The sequence below is a fragment of the Apodemus sylvaticus genome, chromosome 12, assembly GCF_947179515.1.
Source record: "Apodemus sylvaticus chromosome 12, mApoSyl1.1, whole genome shotgun sequence".
NCBI lineage: Eukaryota > Metazoa > Chordata > Mammalia > Rodentia > Muridae > Apodemus > Apodemus sylvaticus.
Window position 1 is genome coordinate 2297283 of NC_067483.1, and position 18059 is coordinate 2315341.

The following is an 18059-nucleotide window of genomic DNA, read 5'->3' on the forward strand; positions in this document are numbered from 1 at the left end:
AGGACGTTCTTACTTCACAGCTCCTCAGTGCTGTGTGCCAGGGACAAATTCAATCCTCAGGCCGACTCCAGATATGAGCCACAGGAAGTAATTACTGCACATATGGATGCCCAGTTTTCTTCTCTGTCACAGAGGGGACTTCTGATTCACGGGGAATGTGTGGTTGTTATGAGCTGCCAAGTCACTTTTCTCAGAGTTGAGTACTAAGATTTGGGGCTGGGTGGGATGGTGTATGTTTTTAAAGAGTGTCAGTCATTCTACACTGTCCTCAAACTCCCTGTGGGGAGGATGATGCTGAGTGTCTGGTCCTCTTGCTTCTACCCTTCAATCCTAGGTTTCTTGCCATAGACACCACATTGACTTGATGTTGGCCTAGAACACAGGGACTCCTGCATGCTACTGATACTAAGCTATATCACTAATCCTGTTGTTGTTGTCGTCGTCATCGTTCTTGTTGTTTTTAGGATTCACACTGCCACCCAAACTAGACTCTTTTTCTCTATATGTACAGGCTGGTCTTGACCATAAGACTAGTCTCTTACACAGGAGACAGGCCTACTGAGCCTTCAGACATGAGATGATATGCATACACCTTCACCATAGCTCTGAAATCTAGTCTTAATTAAAATCCGCAAACTCCCTAGAAATGACTAAATGTGAGTCAGGTGAGATTGCCCAAGGAGAGAGGGCACTAAATGTTGAAACAGCAGAATGAAGCCCCATCTTGCCACTTCCCTCTGCTGCATGTTTGGCCTCAGGCTTGTAGTCATTTGTGCCTTCTCTTCTGTCCATCGTGAAGCATAGAGAAGTTAGATGAGGTTAGCCCCACAGCTGCTAGTCAGAACACACCTGCTTACCTGGGCAAGAACAAGAAATGTGCACACACTCAAAGGAAAGGAAGCAATCTTCAGATGTGTCCAGCTGAGTGCAGGCTCCAGGTAGAGACTTGCAGCTGAGATGAGACTGGACTCCAGCTGCACAGCAGGTTGCTGCTCATCAGAAGGGTCTCTATAGCCATCATTCTCACACAGTGTGGAACTTGGTGGGGTGTCTGACTTCCCGTTGATAAGGCGAATGGTGGCCTGGAAGGAAGAAGCGTAGCAAGGCAGGAGCTGAGGAACTCCAGGGTAGAAATGGTGGAGAGAGAGGGCACAGCTGCCCCTGGAGTCACCCCACAGCTGTGGTTTTCATAAGCTTTGCTCTGAGTTAGGTCTGAGGACTCAAGTCATGTGAACTATCATGGCTTTGGCAGGGGAATAAGTGTGGGTGGGGTTTGTAAAAGGTTAGCAGTAGGCTGTTTTGTAGAGGACACCCACAGAGACACTGCAGGCCTCATTCTCAACTTGGGAACCCATTTTAGGGAAGGTTGGACAGGCTGGCTAGGGAGACTTCTCTAAGGAAAGATTATAAAGAATACCATGCTCACTGTGAGAAACAGAGCAAAGGACAGACACTTCCCGTCGATCCACTCTGATGTTTACTCAGGCTGGAAGAGAGGACACAGGGCTACTGTTCTGCAGACAACTCTGGGGCACTTTTGCACCTCAGCACACTCCACTGAGCATGACCCTGTGAAAAGCCAGACCTGCCTGCCTGGGATTTTACCTGGACAGGTCTGGGCTGCTGTGCACATGTCTTCCTGCGCAGAATGGGCCTGTGACCACACTGACTCCTGGACATCTGGCCTGGCCTCCCTAAGGCGCTATCTGATTCCCAGCCAGACTGACCCCCACCCTTGACTCACAAGCCATGGAGCTGGGGCTGGTCCTCTTCCAGACTTAAAAGCAGAATGAAACAGGAGGGAGTGTCTTAATGACTTGAAAACACACAGGTCATACTGGGCTGCTGCCTGGCCACAGCACCCATCTGGCTTGCCAGTGACTCTCTGTTTCCTTTGGCTATGCCCTCACCCTCCCCTCTCCCTGCTCTCAGCATCTCTGTTCTCCACTTCAGGCTCAGAAACCATGAGGTGGTCTTTCAGGGGTTTCTATTGAATTGTTCTGAAGTGACAGAATATTAAGTTCCTAAATGTGCCACAAGGGGGCACACTCTTCATTTCTCACAAAGGACAAGACAGAGTAAGGAATAAATGAATGAGGACTTGCACCCACCTGATCCTGGGAAGGACTCCAGGATCCAGCTTCTTTCCTTGGAGCAGGGTTCTTGTGGGAGAATGGCAGCAGCAGCAGAGATTTTGGAGGCCGTTCATGATTGTCTTCCTCCTGCCCTTGCAGTGGTATTGCCAGGTTTGAGGGGAAGCTCAGCTTGCACCCTGATGCTGGCCATCAGAAATGGGCTTTTCCTGAATGACCACAGTTTTCCAATGGACAGCTTCTTCCTGATTGATGGCCACTTCCTGGGTGAGGTTATTTTCCTCCATAAGGGTCTCTTTCTGAAAGGTATCCCCAGAGGAGGAGCCTGTGATTGTTACATTCTTGGGAGACTGCAGGGATCCAAAGAGCTGCTCTTGGGGATTGCAGGAGGACATATTCCTGTCAGGCTTGTATGTGATGACTCTCATGGTCGTGACAGTTCTGGGGCTTGGGGTACCTGGGAAAATCGGCATGGAAGTGGTAAACATACCACACTCTTCCTGATCATGGGGTGCCTCATGATTTGGTGAATGGTGGGCCTCCTGCTCCCATGGAAAGCCTTGAGTCAGATACTCAGACCAAACATAAGAAGCCAATTACAATAATAATAATAACAACAACAATAAAATCTGGTTTGGTGGCACACACTTGTGCCAGGGAGACAGAGACTCCATGTCCTCCCTAGCCAGCCATCTGAGCCTACCTATCCAATTCAAAGCCAATCAAAAATCCTGTTTTACAAAAAACAGTGGATGGCACCTGAAGAATGACATCCAAGGTTGTCCTCTGGTCTCCACACACAAGCTTACATGTGCAGGGCCACAGGACCAAACTATCCTGTAAAAGGATTTTCATCCGCTGCAGTAAGAGAGCTCAATGGGTAAAGGTTCTTGCAGCCAAGTTTGATATAACCTGTCCAATACCTGGGACCTCTATTGATGAGGTTTGGTCTGTTGTTATGTATTGTCCCAGAGACAAGAAAGTGCACAGGTAAATCCAAGTGAGGCTATGTGACCTTGCCTCCAAATTATTTCTGATTGGTGAATAGAGATGACAACAGTCAATAGCTGGGCAGAAGAAACCCATGCAGGCAGGGTTTAGCATTCCAGGACTTCCAGCATCAGAGAAGAACCACAAGGGGGAAGACACCATGGGTTAGGCGAGTCGTAAAATAATGACCATGTGGGTTGGCTACCTGTAAATAAGAGCCATCCAAATGAAACATGGCACATTCTATCGTGGGATTAGTAGTGGGAAATAGACAACAGCGGGAGGTACAGGGTCTGCCCAGCTCTTGTGCTGATTAAGGCCAATTGTACATAGAAAGGTTGTGTGCAATGTTTGTCTGAGAACTAAGTGGTCAAAGGCAGGGTAAAAACCGGAGTTGAGATTAAATAATTTCTACACCATCCACATATACAACTCCTGCCCACCCCCACATACACAAATAATAAATGTAATTTTAAAGGGGGTTAAAGCACTTGTTAGTAAACATGAGGATCCACGTTCGATCACCAGAACCCAAGTGGTAGGACAATAAACTGCCCAGTCACTATCCTCTGGCCTCTATAAATGCACACTAACACACACATATGAACACAGAATAAATTAATGTAATTATTAATTAATTAACTAATTAAAGGTTTTTCACATCATCTCTTGTTGGCCCAGACTCACTTCTGTCTTTGGTTTACATAGCTCGCTTCCCCACATCTACCTCTCCTTATCTCATGCCTATCATGCTTACATGTGTTTCTCCTCCCTAATCTCCACGTTTAAATCTATATTAAACTCTTTATAAACTATTGTTCTGGGGACTAGACAGATGGTCCCCAGGTTAAAAGAACTTATTGTCCAATCATGAGGCCTGGAGTCCAAATTCCAGCATCCTCTAAACACCCATGAGTATAGCTTCCAGGAAACAGATATTGTCTTAGGCAGAAATAATGAAAAACTGCCAGTGATTTGGAGGAAAAAACACCTACAAATGTATGGCAAAAATGCAAAAACTCTGTTCTTTTAAAATATAGCCCACAAAAGAGTTAGGACCTGGGTTATGAATGAAAAGGAAGTAAGTGAAAAGCCCTGTTCCTTTCCTACCATGTAACCCAACCAAGTACCATTATTATCTCTACAAATCTGTTTCTTGCTGAGTGTGCCAATTTATATGCTGCTTCTCAATATCAAAAGGGAAACCACTTAGCAAAGACTCCTGGAACATAGTCCATACAGAGTAATTTATTAATTATTAAATTTTGGGACAAATGTTAAAAAGACAAGCAGTGTTTCATGTTTATTTCTAACTGTCAGACACAAGGCTTAATATCCTGACTTAAAGTTGAGACTGAGATATAAAAGGAATTACAAAAAGCCATTTTGCCAAGGACAAATGCTAAGTAAAAATAACTAGTACTATGGAAATATAATTTACATAGGCACAATCATAAGTTTATTAGAATAATTTGATGCATCACCTCAAAGTTTTTATTATTACAAAGATATGGTTTCATTTTCATAAACAATAAAGGGAAAACAACACATTAAAAAAAGAGAGCAAAGGTAGGAATGAAGAATATTACTAGGTTGCTTTACTTTCCAACTTAAGAACCAAAATTCAACACAGGAAAAACTCCTCGTACAAAAATGGTAGAAAACATCACACTAAAGATAATAAAACACCTCTTGTTCCTGAACACTTCAAAAAACAGACTTCCCTGAGATCTTCGAGTTTTCCTGTCTGGAAACAAGAAGCCCCAGTAAGTTATTTCATCACCACAATCCTATTTCCAACATCAAAGCAAAACCTAGGAAAGCCAGTCTGGTGGCTTTCTCATTCTCAGAAATTTATTTTTATTTTATTCTAGACATACAGAGAAACTACTTAAAAAGTTAAATAAATTCTGATTAGGTGCACAGAAGGCTGTAGCAGCACAGCACAGCTCCTAGGTGCAGGTGGGGCCCTGGGGGGCTGTGTCCCAAACAATCTTATACTCAGGTGGTCTCTGCGTACATGTCTGTACATGTCTGCTCAGTCCAGAGCCTAACTTCTAAACTGACTCTTAGTACATTTAATTTTGATGCTATGTCTAATATTGACCCATAGAATGAAATACCATGAAAAGTAAAAGGCATTGGAAGACAATTTCTAGACAGGGTTGGCTGCAAACTTAATAAAAGAGTATCTAGTTGTTTTATGAATAGCAAATATTTTCACAAGTGCCAAAGGGGTTAAAGTGCTTAAGATACAAAAACATACATCATAATGTTAAAACAAGAATATATTATCAAGTTATTATAGCCACTTTTTTTAAGGAGAGGAAAATCTCCTTTCATCAATTTTCAATAGCAAGTGGAACTCAAACATTTCCTCTAATATTTGGCTTCTGATCATCTGCTCAGATTTAGAAATGAAGGAGATTTAAGTATAAAAGGTTGTTAAATATTATAAAACCCAGTGGCTGAAAAGAGGCAAAGAACAGACAGTGATGGAAAGCAAGACAAAAGAAGATCGCCGGCTCCTTGCTACTTTCAAAGAACAAGTGCCTACCAAGGCCAAAATCTCGATGCAGACTATTTAAACAATCAGCCAACTTAGACTCACCCACCAGACTGTGCAACAAAGGAACTTAGACACTATTAAATATACACATCTGAGGGTTTTTCTCATTTTGACAGATGTTCAGGAAGTATTTACTTAGTGTTCAACATGCCACTGGTACTGTGTACTTCCTTCAGCTACACATTTCTTGCTTTCTAGAACTCAAGTTTTTATCTTTTTATAATACCATGTAGAGGGGCTAGAGAGATGGCTCAGTGGTTAAGAGCACCAACTGCTCTTTCAGAGGTCCTGAGTTCAAATCCCAGCAACCACGCGGTGGCTCACTACCATCTGCAATGTTATCAAATGTCCCTTTTTGGTGTGTCTGAAGACAGCTACAGTGTACTCGTATACATAAAATAAATAAATCTTTTTTAAAAAATAATACCATATAAAAAATCCAAAAAGATAAAGCAACGTTGTACAAAGGTGTGCTTAAGAAACTAACTACAAACAATGAAGCAAGGCCTAAACAAGTTCAGGAAGTTACCCCATGATATACTGACAAAAATCACTAACTCTCAAAATTTTCTAAAAACAGATAACAGCTAATAAAAGCCTTAGAAAACTTGAAAAACTGATAGATAGATAGATAGATAGATAGATAGATAGATAGATAGATAGATAAAATATAAATGTGTGCCTACAATTATGTTTCCCAATACACTGTGTAAGCAGATGATTACAATCAAGAAAGACTAATTCCAGAAAAGAAATCCAGATGCCCAGACTCTGTTTTGGCTCATCTGGGTCTTTTATAAAATAACCCCAGTGTTTTATATCTGACAAAACAGGGAACCAAAGTAACTTGGATAAAACCAAACTCTAGATCCTTTCTACTGTGCTATATATCGGTCTTCTAGTAAATGCTTCTCTAAAAGAATGATTTTTTTTTTAAAGATTTGTGGTTTTAACAATTTATTCCACAAGGAAACCAATGAGAAAGAATTTCCAATTTCTTTCAGATTGTAATGCAAGGAATAAAAACTACATAAAGGTCTTATGAATGTAAAGAGACTAGTTTTCTAAGACAGCTATGAAAGTATTTCTTCTAAAAAACAAGTTCACTCAAATGAGGCATTTAGATTCTGGTTCCAAAAGAGGTTGTGTCCTTTCTTAAACCAGGGTTTCCCTACTCTGTAGCCTTCCCTTGAAAATACTGTTCTCCTGGTGCTATCTCCCAAAGACTGGGATTAGGTACCACCGTGTCTACCTTTAAATTCTTAAAAATACTGAAGAACACAAACTTCAGTGTCTTCACTGTGACATAAGCCAAATGGCTAATAACTTCTCTAGTTAATATGAAAACAATTCACACCATGCTTTTCAATCCCAATCTAAATTTATACACAGTAGATTGGGTTTCAGGAAAACACCATCATACAATTCCAGAAAACATAACTATGCACTGGTCATCTGCTCAGATTTAGATTTTGTTGTGATTCAAGTTGTCACTTGTAGAAGTTTGACCTAGGTCTTCTTCCCAGCCCCATGCTCCCAGAAATAAAACTCAGACTCAAAATATGTATACATACAAATATCTTGGCCTTATAGCTAGTCTTCTCTGACTAGGCCACAGTGCATTATAACCCACTTACTCAAATCTACTTTCTGACACATGACTACTTACCTGGGCTCAGGTACCATGTGTCAGTCTCGTCACATTTTCCCAGGCAAATATCTCATCCCTGGCTCTATCCCAGAATTCTTTCTGCCTTCTGAATGTCTCATCTTGTATTCTACACTTTCCTATAGGCTGTAGTTTTCTTTTAGTAAAATACACAAGATATTCTCTCTACAGTCACTAGCATCCTTAAAACCTTCAACTTCAAATTGTTAATTATTCTAATTCTACTTGTACTTCTAAGGTACCAACACCACCAGCAACATCCTGAGCTTACCATGGCTTTTAAACACTCATGTGTACCTGCTTCTCCTTTCAGGATTTTATTTTGGTAATACTGCCACTCCAGCTGGATGTTAGCACCAGGATGAAAAGGTGACCTTCCTGTGCCATGGTTGCTGACAGAGCCACTGTTTTTCCTGTGAGAAAAAGAAATTGAATTGTTTCTCTAAGTACAAAAGGATGTTAAGGTCATGTAATGGATTTTTTCATGGAATTTTAATTATATAACATTTGTTCTTTAATCACTTATGCATTAAATCTTAAAAAGCATCACCATATAACATCGCCTAATTTTTTTTAAGACAGGGTCTTCTGAAATTCTCTATGTAGACCACGCTGGCCAGGAATTCACTGATGTTCACCTGATAGGATTAAAAGCATACACCAAGAGTGGCTCCAGCAATGTTTCTGATAAACCGACTCAATCTAAAACAGCACACCCCTTTGGAGCAGATCTCTGCAGATCCACAAAGATGTACTGTCTTATAGTGTTGCTATGCAGACAAATAGATGACAAGTTTTATTGATGATGCTATAACAATTCCTAAAATTTCATCTGTGATTATTAAATTCTTTAATAATGGAACTTCTATTAGGTCCTTTTCTGATAGTCAAAACTGCAATGAAAAGTCTGCCAGTCTCCCAAGTGTCACAGTTAAGTGTTGGGGTTCTGTCTAAGCTCCTCCCCACACCTACCTGGCAATAGCCAGGTATGCCCTGCCCCAGAGATCTGGCCCAGTATAAGAGGGGCTACTTGCTCCTCCTCTTTCTCTTTTTGCTCTCAGCTCTTCCACATTCTCACCTCTCTGCCCCTGGGGCTCTTCCTTCCTCCCTCAATGTGGTCATGGCCGGCCTCCACTCCACTCTCTCTATTCTCTCTCTCTCTGTTCTCTCTCCCTCACCCTCTCCCTCTCTCTCTCTCTCTCTGCCTCTCTCTCTACCACTAACTTCCATCCCCTACTCTGAATAAACTCTATTCTATACCATGCCTGTGTGTGTGTGTGTGGTCCCTCAGGCGCAGAGGTGCCCAGGCAAGGGCCTGCCTGGACACCTTCCTACACGCCGCCTACCCACACTCACCTAACCCCCTATACTCTCCCCTTTTAAGCCCTTTCATTAAGTGCTCTTAGATGGCAGCCAGACATTCTCCTACACAGAGCCAAGAGGTTGTAATACAACCAAAGGTCATAAAAAGGGAACTAGGATTTATTATAGGTGTTAGGACAGAAGATAAAATATTGACTGGGTTTATCTATACAAAATTTCACTTATAACTTAGTCATGGTTTTAAACTTCCTATTAACCTGTAGTGAAGACAAATGACAGATGTCTATCTAGATGATTAGTTCTAATGGATATGCATGTAAACATTCTCTTTTTAAACTTCTTATTTTAATCGGTGATTTGATATTTTGTGTGAACTTATGATGAACTTTGTAACGTGTGATTATGTATTCTGAAAGATGTTTTAAGGGCTGAAGACAAAGAGAAGAGAGAAAAGAAGAATTTAGGTTTGAGGAACAGAGCTGAGAGAAGAACTGAACTGAGGAGAAGTTTTTAGTCATAAGAGAACAAGATTAGAAGGAGAATAGGAGAATGGGGAGTAGAATAACTTAGAAACTATAGGTAACATAAAATAACTAAGAGAACAATGTGCAGGATGCAGAGGGAAAGAAGAAAAAAAAAAGATGTTGCAGAGAACAGAAGGAGCAGGCAGGCTTCGCCTTGCCATAGGAGAGGACAGGTCCCATGGTAAGGACAAAACAGGCTTAGACTTATTAAAAGAAACAAAGCTTTTTTTTTTTTTTTTTTTTTTTTTTTTTTTTTTTTACAAACATGGATTTAATTCATAGCATTAAAAGGGTGGAAACTTTTTCCTTCTCAATGCAATAAATATTTTTCATCCAGAATGAGTGAGTTCTTTCTGTACCAGTGCTGGTCTTTTGCTCCATATGCATATGTAAGTATGGATGTGTGTGTAAGTATGTGATTGTGAGAATGTATGCATGTGTGAGTGTTATGGTTTTAAACTTTCTATGAACCTGTAGAGAAGACAAATGATAGATGTCTAGCTAGATAATTACTTCTAATGGATATGCATGTAAACATTCTCTGTTGTAAACTTGTGTTAGTGTGAAATTGTGAGAATGCATGCAAGCTGGGATCAGATGTGCATGTAGGTATGAATTTGTGTGAAAATGTGTAAATGAAATCTCTGTTATGTTTGAAGCTGTGTATAAATTTCTGTGAGATTATGCATATTCACTTATGTAAAAGTTTTTCTTTCTGCAAGTGTTATTCTCTTCTCCTGGTTCAATAGAAGTTTATTGCTTCTAACTTCCGCCCTAGACTGACAAGCAAGAGGCATCTGAACAATGGGGAAAAGACTCTAGCAACTAATCCTGTTCTTAATCTCCTGCAGTTTTAGGGTGAAGTGCTAAGTGCCTGAGACTCTCTAGCTTCAGAGGAAAGCAGAAGGCAGGTCAGCTACATTAGCATAGTAACTTAGACTTAGATAAGTAACCCTTTTATTATGCAGCAACTCTAAATTTTCCATAAGACAAAGTCTTACCCCCTCTGATGCACTTCCACCTTCTGCTGCCTCAAGAAGAACCAAGAAGAAAGAAACACCTCTGCTGGGGCTGGCTCCTGACAGAAGACTTATCCACTGTGATGCTTTGAATAAGAATGGCCCTCATAGGCTCATGGGTTTAAATGCTTGTCCCAAAGGGAGTGGCACTATTAGGAGGTGTGGTGTTATTATGACTTCTCCTTTATATAATAGGCTAAACTTATCTTTCTTTCCCTCTCCAAATATTTTTAAATTTTTAGTTTAATTATTTTTATGATTTCCTTCTATTCCCAGGACCCCTGGAAAGACAGAACAAATCATGGTACTCCAAGGCTCAGAATGACTTACAGATAGAAATCCCAAGGGTTTTCTGTTGCGTTCAATGCCCTTCAAGTCCTCTGGAAGGGGTTGTTCTGCTTTCTGTCCATGTTTTCCACCCACATGGGGCTGCCTCCTCTGTCTGCCCACAAGGAGCCTACAGGCACTGACATTCTTTACTTGCTCATTCCTTTTTTCTTCTCCAGCAGGACTCTGTTTCTCCTCTAGGCCCCAAGATGTCCTGTGAAGTCCCCCATCCTCTCCTGCATTCAGTAATTGCCCATCCACTGCACTCTCCTTTCTAACTCCCCCATACAACACTCCGTTTTTGTTCAGTCCTGTTGTGGGTTGGTTAACAATCTGATGTTAATTTTGCTTCCTCGGGAGGGATTGCTGCCCCAGGCTGGCAGTCCAACAAGTGCTGAGGTATGAATCTTATCCCCATTTTAACTGGTCAATAAAGGATAGAGTCTGGGACTGAGCAGTGGAGGGGGAAGGTAGGACTGGAGGTTCAATACTGGGGACAGGTAGAGAAGGAAAAGAGGACTAGAGGGGAAGGAGAGAGGACACAGGAGGAGAATGCACAATGAGAGAACCATGTAGCCAGGAGATACCACAAGTAGGAAGGGGTCCTTATAGCTGGGGAATAAGTTAGTATCGTCTTGTTCCGGCCCAGTCTAGCCATACAGCTTATAATTATAATAGCTAGATTGTGTGTTCTTTTTATAAGGGATTATTGGGCTTGGAAATTCCAGCCACACTTTCCTTTTCAAATTCCAGATGTTCTTTCTTCTACTTTCCTCAAAAGAATTGTTATTTCTTCCTAATTCCACATTGTTTCTCTGTAATTTATAGATGTTTAAAATATTTTTACTAGATCTGGAAAGTTACCAAGTGTTCTGGTTGAAAGAAATAGGCCCCTGTTCAGGTCACAGAGCTTCATAGGAATGAGAAGCTGAACTTACCAAAATAGGCTGCCTTAATAAATCAGCCTGCTCTTATTTTTTTCCTAAACAGAAAGATTTACATATGTACTATTGAACTAGCCTATTAGTGTAGAATCTTATAAATATAAGAAAATCCAGTGTTTTCCAATTAAAACATATCCATCTATTCAAATAGAAATCATTTCATCAGTTTAACATAAGCACTTAATACCATAAATAGATCATATATATCCATTTATAGAAAAAAACACATATATTATAATATGGTATATTTTATACACACACACACACACACACACATATATATTTCATTTAAATCCATTGAAAATGAACTTAAGCTAGTAATGGATCATAGCAGTAGAAATTTTGTCTATACCCATTACTTGACATGCAGTACCTCATTTATAATATATAAATAACATCACATTACTTACTAGAGGAACAATGGATAGTGGTGAAGAGATTATGATGACAACAAATTCAGGTTGTGTAATGCAGAAAATTAACCTGTATGCCACACCTGCCCAGGGATCAGGTAACTTCCTGGAATGCTGGAAGTTATAATTCTTAGAAAATCACTAAATCAAATGGGAAAATAATGTCTTATATGTTTGTCCTTATAAACCCCTACAACACATGGTTTTGAGGCTGTTCTCAGCTGGAAAATTCCAGGAAATGGTCCTGAACAAAGTCTTTTCCTTGGTCAATATTTAATATTTAAAGCTAACTTTATATTTGGTCCAAAATGCTGGAGCTGGTTTTTCTGGCCAATCTCAAGGTTATCCGTTGATGTAGAATAGTTTTCATACCATCATCACAATTGTTCACTTGATTACCAAAGACACCTAAGGTCATAGGTAAGGAGTTCTGTTGTCAGGTGAAGTGGTACTATAGGAGAATAGCCCCAGTTAAATGACTATAAAGGATAATGCATGTCAAAATCACTAGAAGTCCAGAGAAAGGGCAAGGCATTGCAGCAGCTCCCTGATCTCTGATCTTGTTAGAAGCCAGAAGTCTGTCTTCTCACTTTGCTTGGCTCTGGATGGCTTTTGTCCAGGGCCAAGAGAACAGCGTCCAAGCTTGATGAGGATGGTTTTAGATAAGCTGTTTTCTGTCATGGACTTTTAAATGCACCTAAGTGAAGAAAACCGCTGCTAAGGGCTCTACTGCAGATATCCACCCATTCCAGGCTCAGTCGGCCAAGCTTAATGCAGCTTTTGATAAGGGATTGTCAAATTTAGTCTCAGAGTCTCAGAGCACACCTGGGGTTTGACAACAGGAGAATGGTCATATAGACAATAAATGTAGCTATATCAGGGTCATGACTTTTAGGCTACCCCAAGAGGTGTGTTACAAAATAACACATAAGGCAAATGGCCCTGAAGGCAACCCCCTGGTGCATTGTTTATTTTGAATAAAAATAACAATGCCTCTTCTTGCTTGTGAATTACTGTGTCAGGCTCTTAGCCATCCTCTCTCTGCATATAGTAGACTGCAGATTTAGTAATTCATTTTAATAGATTCCCACTACCTTTGAATCCATTTCTGTTACAAAAAATAAAAGACATTTGTAGAAGCCTTCCCATCCTAGAGCTGAGCATGGGCTTCTCTCCCTTATTCCCAGAAATGAGCCTGTCTTACACCCTGTTGCTCAGCACAATGCAGAGCAACTGTGAAGGATCTTATCGATATCTGATAAATAAATGAATGGCTGAGATTTCACATAAAACAAAAGCCAGCCCTTCTGAATTCTATGGACTGACTCCAGGGAATGAGGAGCTTATTTCCTCTTCTTATGAGCAGTAATTTTTTTAAAAAAAAGTTTTTCAATTCTCAAATTACAAGCTTCATACATTTTAAATTTCAAAATACTCCATATGGTATAAAGCTCTTTTCAAAAGATACAGAATACATTTTAGAGTAAAATTAACCAAAGTGAGGCTTGAAATGAGCATAGCTGTGCAGAGAGCTGGCAAGAGTGTCACCAGAGCAGGAAGGGCATGCAGATTATCATCTGAGGGAGCTCACAGGGAAACTGGCCGCCCCTTAGCAACATCTGCAAAGGAAGGGAAGAAAATACCCTGTGACATCACAGGCTCCTAGCATAGCTAGGGTGTTCTAGAGGTGTGTGATGTCATGACGGCCTGTGCTGGCCTCGTTTATCTACCTGGGTCATTTGAACAAAACACTCCCTGGCTTGGCTTTGTTGTGACTAGAATTTGGAACCAACCCCCTGGCTCTGCCCCCACGGTTTTTGCTTCTGCGGCATAGTGTGGGTATGTAGGGACACAGACAGAATCGTGTGGCAATCAAGGATAGACTGTTCCTTCTCTGAGCCATAGGCTTCCCTAGGAAGGAGCCTTGGCTAAGTGTTTGTATGTCTCTATAACCAAGTATAGCGTCTGGCAACCAGCAGGCTTTTGTGAATAAATGACAAATCACAGAGACACATTATGGGAAACACAGGGCTTTTTTGTAACCCGTCCGGCGGGTCAGTTATTCCAGGGTTCCGAAGGGGTGCTACCTGCGGGTCAAAAGGGGGGGAGAGAAGGAGGGAGGCCAAGCACCAAGAACAGCAAGTCACTCTGGGTTGTGTCAAAGCCTCGTTTAATGTTGGGGTACACATGTTTTAAGGCTTTCAGGAGGGGCGTACCCCAAGGCAAAGACAAAGAAAGGAAGGGCAATCTAGCAGTTTAGCAGGAAGAGATAAGGGTCCTCCGGTGGAGACAACAGGTGTTTGCACAGGCTGGAGCCTGCCGCAGTTATCTCAGGACTTCCTTCCACCGCAATTACCAGAGTCGGCGGGTGATGATGCAGGCAGGACCATTCTGCAGTTATCTCGAGACAATGGCTAAACCAATGCCCACGGGAGAGGCTCCAGTTAATAGTTCTTGTATTTTAGCAGCCACCACCTTAGGGCCATGAGTAAGCAATAGTCCGAATAGCTCAGGATGGCTTCCCACATCTCCTCCTTTTTTCTTTCTTAAGTTGGGGGGTGGCTATGGAAAGAGGGTCGGCAGAGAGCCTGTTTTAGGCTATGTGGTTTTGCCCCCACGTCCAGCACCGCAGTAACTAGTCCCTTTTAGATCCTAGTAGGGCAGGGCCTCTGCCTTAGGCTATGTAAGTTGCATCCACTCCTGGCATCACATCCCACTCCAATGGCTTAATCAGGCCCTTGGTGGGTGTGACGGGCATCCAGGTAGCGGACTCACAATAATCCCGTCATGGAGTCACCCTGCAGCCAAGAGGCAGTGTGCATCTGGCTCATGGCACCACAATATTTCCCGTCATTGGCTACTCCACAGCTTATGGCCCTCAGCCACTATTAGGAGCCGGAGGTCACCCTCTCTGGCATTGACGTTTCTACTGCTTAGGAACCAAGAAAGCTCTTTGCCTGCAGCAAGGGTAGAGAACTGAAGGCCGATGGTTGCTACCTCCACGTCTGTCAAGGCAGAATCAATCTGTGATTTAACAAAACTGGTTAATCTGTTAAAGGCCCAGGGGCCAAATGACAAAAGAAACAAAAGACCCAGGAGGGGCCCCAAAAGGCTGGAGAACAAGGTGGAAAGCCAGGGTGAAATCTCAGCATCAGCATACTCTGGCAGCTAGCATGTTCCTTCAGCATCCTGTAGAAAGAACACAAACATACCTCTTCTCTACACAAACATACCTCTTCTCTACACAGTTCCCTGGCATTAAAAATTTTAAAATTTTATGGTATATAGAGATGTTATTCTCCCCTCTTTTATTATAAAAATATTGCAAAGTTCTATGGGCTTATTCTATAATATCTTGTCTTTGCAAATTATGAGGAATCTCAGTAATATGACCAATATCAAATTGTTAATAAGACATCTCAAATGACTGATTATAATAATCAGTTATAATATTTGTCTTAATCTGATTTGGAACATTTAATATTAAAAATAACATATGTAATGACTAATTTTATTTTTTATTTTGTTTCTTATGTTAAAACAGTTATAACTAGAAAGCTTGAAAAGCTGTCAATAGTCGTATGTCTATTTTTGATTAATTTTTTGAATTGTATTTGTATAAATAATTGTAAAAGTTAAGAATTAGTATCATTAAAAAGAAACAACTTTAAGCAATTGCAAGCCATGAGCTATATATGTATATTATTAATATAAAAATCAAAAGTTTGATTTTTAACATTTTAAAAGAACAGCTACAGTACCCAGTTCAATTATCTGTGCTGAAGCAAGGGGACACTCAAAAGAATAAACATGGGATCTAATTATATGAGCTTTACTCCCATAGTAGATGCATTTTTATAGGATGCATGTATAAATCTATAACAATATAAAAACATGTATAGAGGCAAATTTTTAACAATTTATCTTTTAGATAACAATTATTAATTTTGTCAAAAAGTCTTGTCATGTAATAGATTAATGATTAATAATAATCAATTTGATTGCTGTTTGAAATAAGGAACAAACATTTTATCATGCTCTTAAAACATTCTTTTTTTAAAAAATATTTTTATGATTTTATTTTGTAACTTTTTATTATTATATCAAATCTTTATTGGAGGATGTCAAAACCTTATTTGGAGAGATTTTATATTAATGTTCTCTTTGTTAAGGAATGGAAGTGAACATATATCATCAATTGTTGACAAATACTTATGGTAGCTTTCTCCAAGTTATATCTCTCAGTATTTGTTTTGCATCTATCTTGAGGACATCAGAAGCTTAAATGACGAACTTAAAGCAGTGTCTTAGGCAAAATATTTATCTTAACACCTTTTGAAAATCATTTTCTTAAAAAATTTAAACACCCAATGTTAAGAGCAAGCCATTTCTTGAGGAATAACCTTCTAATGAAAATCTTAAATCTATAATAATTTTGTATGTAGTAGGCAGGCCAAAATTTTAGATCTAAGTTTGAACTTCATTTTGAACCACATCTGTATGGATCTGTTAAAAATGTTCTTTTGGCCAGAAACTCTCTAAGTGAGGCCTGCAAGACAAAACTGCATCTCTCAAGCCTCTGCAGCTTTGAGCAGCTTTGAGGCAGCTCTGAGGCAGCTCTGAGCTTTGTATTAACTCAAATGTAAATCTCCTGATCTGAGTTTGTTATCTCTAAGGCCAGACCTACACCCACCGGTCCTGTAAAGAGTAACCTGTAGTCAGACCCTATTGTATAGAGGTCAAATAACAAAAAGAACCTGAGACTGAAGAACACACACACACAGAGTTGGTCATCTCTGAGTCCATACTCGCCCAGCCCTGATGTTCACTTCACTAGGCCACAGGCTCTAACACCTCACTTTATTACAGATAATCATGGTGGCTCAAGCCTTTAATCTCAGCAATCAGATCTCCACTTTCTGGGTCAGCATGATCTGTGGAGTGAAAAGAAACAGATGGAGAAAAACTCAATATTTCTTTGTTAGAACAGTTATTGTAAGTTTTAAGGAATATAATAGCTTGACATTCAAAGTCTCGTTCACTATCACCTTTCTCACATGTCTAAGCCAATGCTTCCTAATGAGTTCTTCCTTCTCCATGACTGCCCCCCATCCCTGGATGTTGTGTAGTGAATGTGTGTGTGTGTGTGTGTGTGTGTGTGTGTGTGTGTGTCTATGTGTGTGTATGCTCGCACATGCACACAGGACTACCCTCACTGGAGGATTAAATATAAACAAACAAGACAGGAAAGCTGGAGGAACGATAGAAATAGCCGAATATTTTCTTTTTTCTTTTCATAGGAAGAAAAAAGAAAAAGAGAGCTGCCACTGCAGCAACATCTGCCACCATCATCTTCACCACCACCACCAACAAAAGATACTTGTCAATCTCCTTTTATTATAATAATTAAAATTTAAAATTGTGTGTGCTTGTGGGTGATCTATAGCACAACCCTCACAGGAGGATTAAATAAAATTAACCAAGAGATCCAAGGCTACATAATAAAAATGCTAAAACATAGATGATAGACAGACAGATAGACATATAAACAGAGACAGACAGAGATAGACAGATAAAGAAGAGAGGAAAAGGACAGAGCATAAGAAGGCTAACGACTCATAATGGCCCCTCGAAAACAAGGAAGGCTGGAGAGAGAGGTCAACCTCCTTATGTTTATTAAGGCAAAATCAAAAGAAAAAGTGAAATGAAACAAAACAAACCTAGCCGAATATTTTATTTTTCTTCAGATATTAAAAATCTTTTTAAAAAGCACACAATCATCCAAAAGGAAGAGAGAGAGAGAGACATAGAGACATAGTGAGAGAGAGAGATGAAAAGATCTATTTTTTTTACCACTTTTTATTGTAATAAGAAAGTAATGACTTTAAAAATTAAAGCTGGCCCATCTTACTTTAACACTCATTAATACAATTTATTCTGTTGAGTAAGACAGGGATACGTGGTCAACACTACCATAATTTAATAAGAAATTTAAAAAAAAACAAGAAAACAGCCAGTGAACTGCTTGAACTCATTATGGTTTTTATTATTAAAAAAGAAGGAACAAAATAAAGGTTAATGGTTGTATTTTCTAATTGTTAATAAATAATCATTAAATATTAAAAATCGGTCCACTTTTCTAAAAAAAAAAATTGGTCCATCTTATTATTCACTGTTGTATCATGAGT

At 40.0% G+C, this 18059-nt stretch overlaps 2 protein-coding genes and 1 pseudogene across 16 annotated transcripts in view; all 3 read right to left on the bottom strand.

Annotated features, from left to right (window-relative positions):
• Positions 1 to 2369, bottom strand: part of LOC127697252 (sperm motility kinase X-like) — a 34351-nt pseudogene extending 31982 nt beyond the window's left edge.
• Positions 1 to 18059, bottom strand: part of LOC127697254 (uncharacterized) — a 309028-nt gene that overhangs the window by 237960 nt on the left and 53009 nt on the right. The window lies entirely within an intron of this gene.
• Positions 2437 to 18059, bottom strand: part of LOC127697253 (ubiquitin-conjugating enzyme E2 pex4-like) — a 71271-nt gene continuing 55648 nt past the window's right edge. For 2 of the 12 annotated variants that reach the window (XM_052200258.1, XM_052200263.1), the window contains exons 8-9: positions 7593 to 7734; positions 4662 to 4830 (exon numbers count right to left, since the gene is read on the bottom strand). In XM_052200258.1, the coding sequence (XP_052056218.1) occupies positions 4750 to 4830; positions 7593 to 7734 (223 nt within the window). In that variant the 3' untranslated portion in view covers positions 4662 to 4749. Of the gene's footprint in view, positions 2551 to 2570; positions 3289 to 4661; positions 4831 to 7592; positions 7735 to 14024; positions 16806 to 18059 lie in introns of those variants that run through there. The other 10 variants (XM_052200260.1, XM_052200262.1, XM_052200261.1 and 7 more) reach the window with 9 other exon arrangements.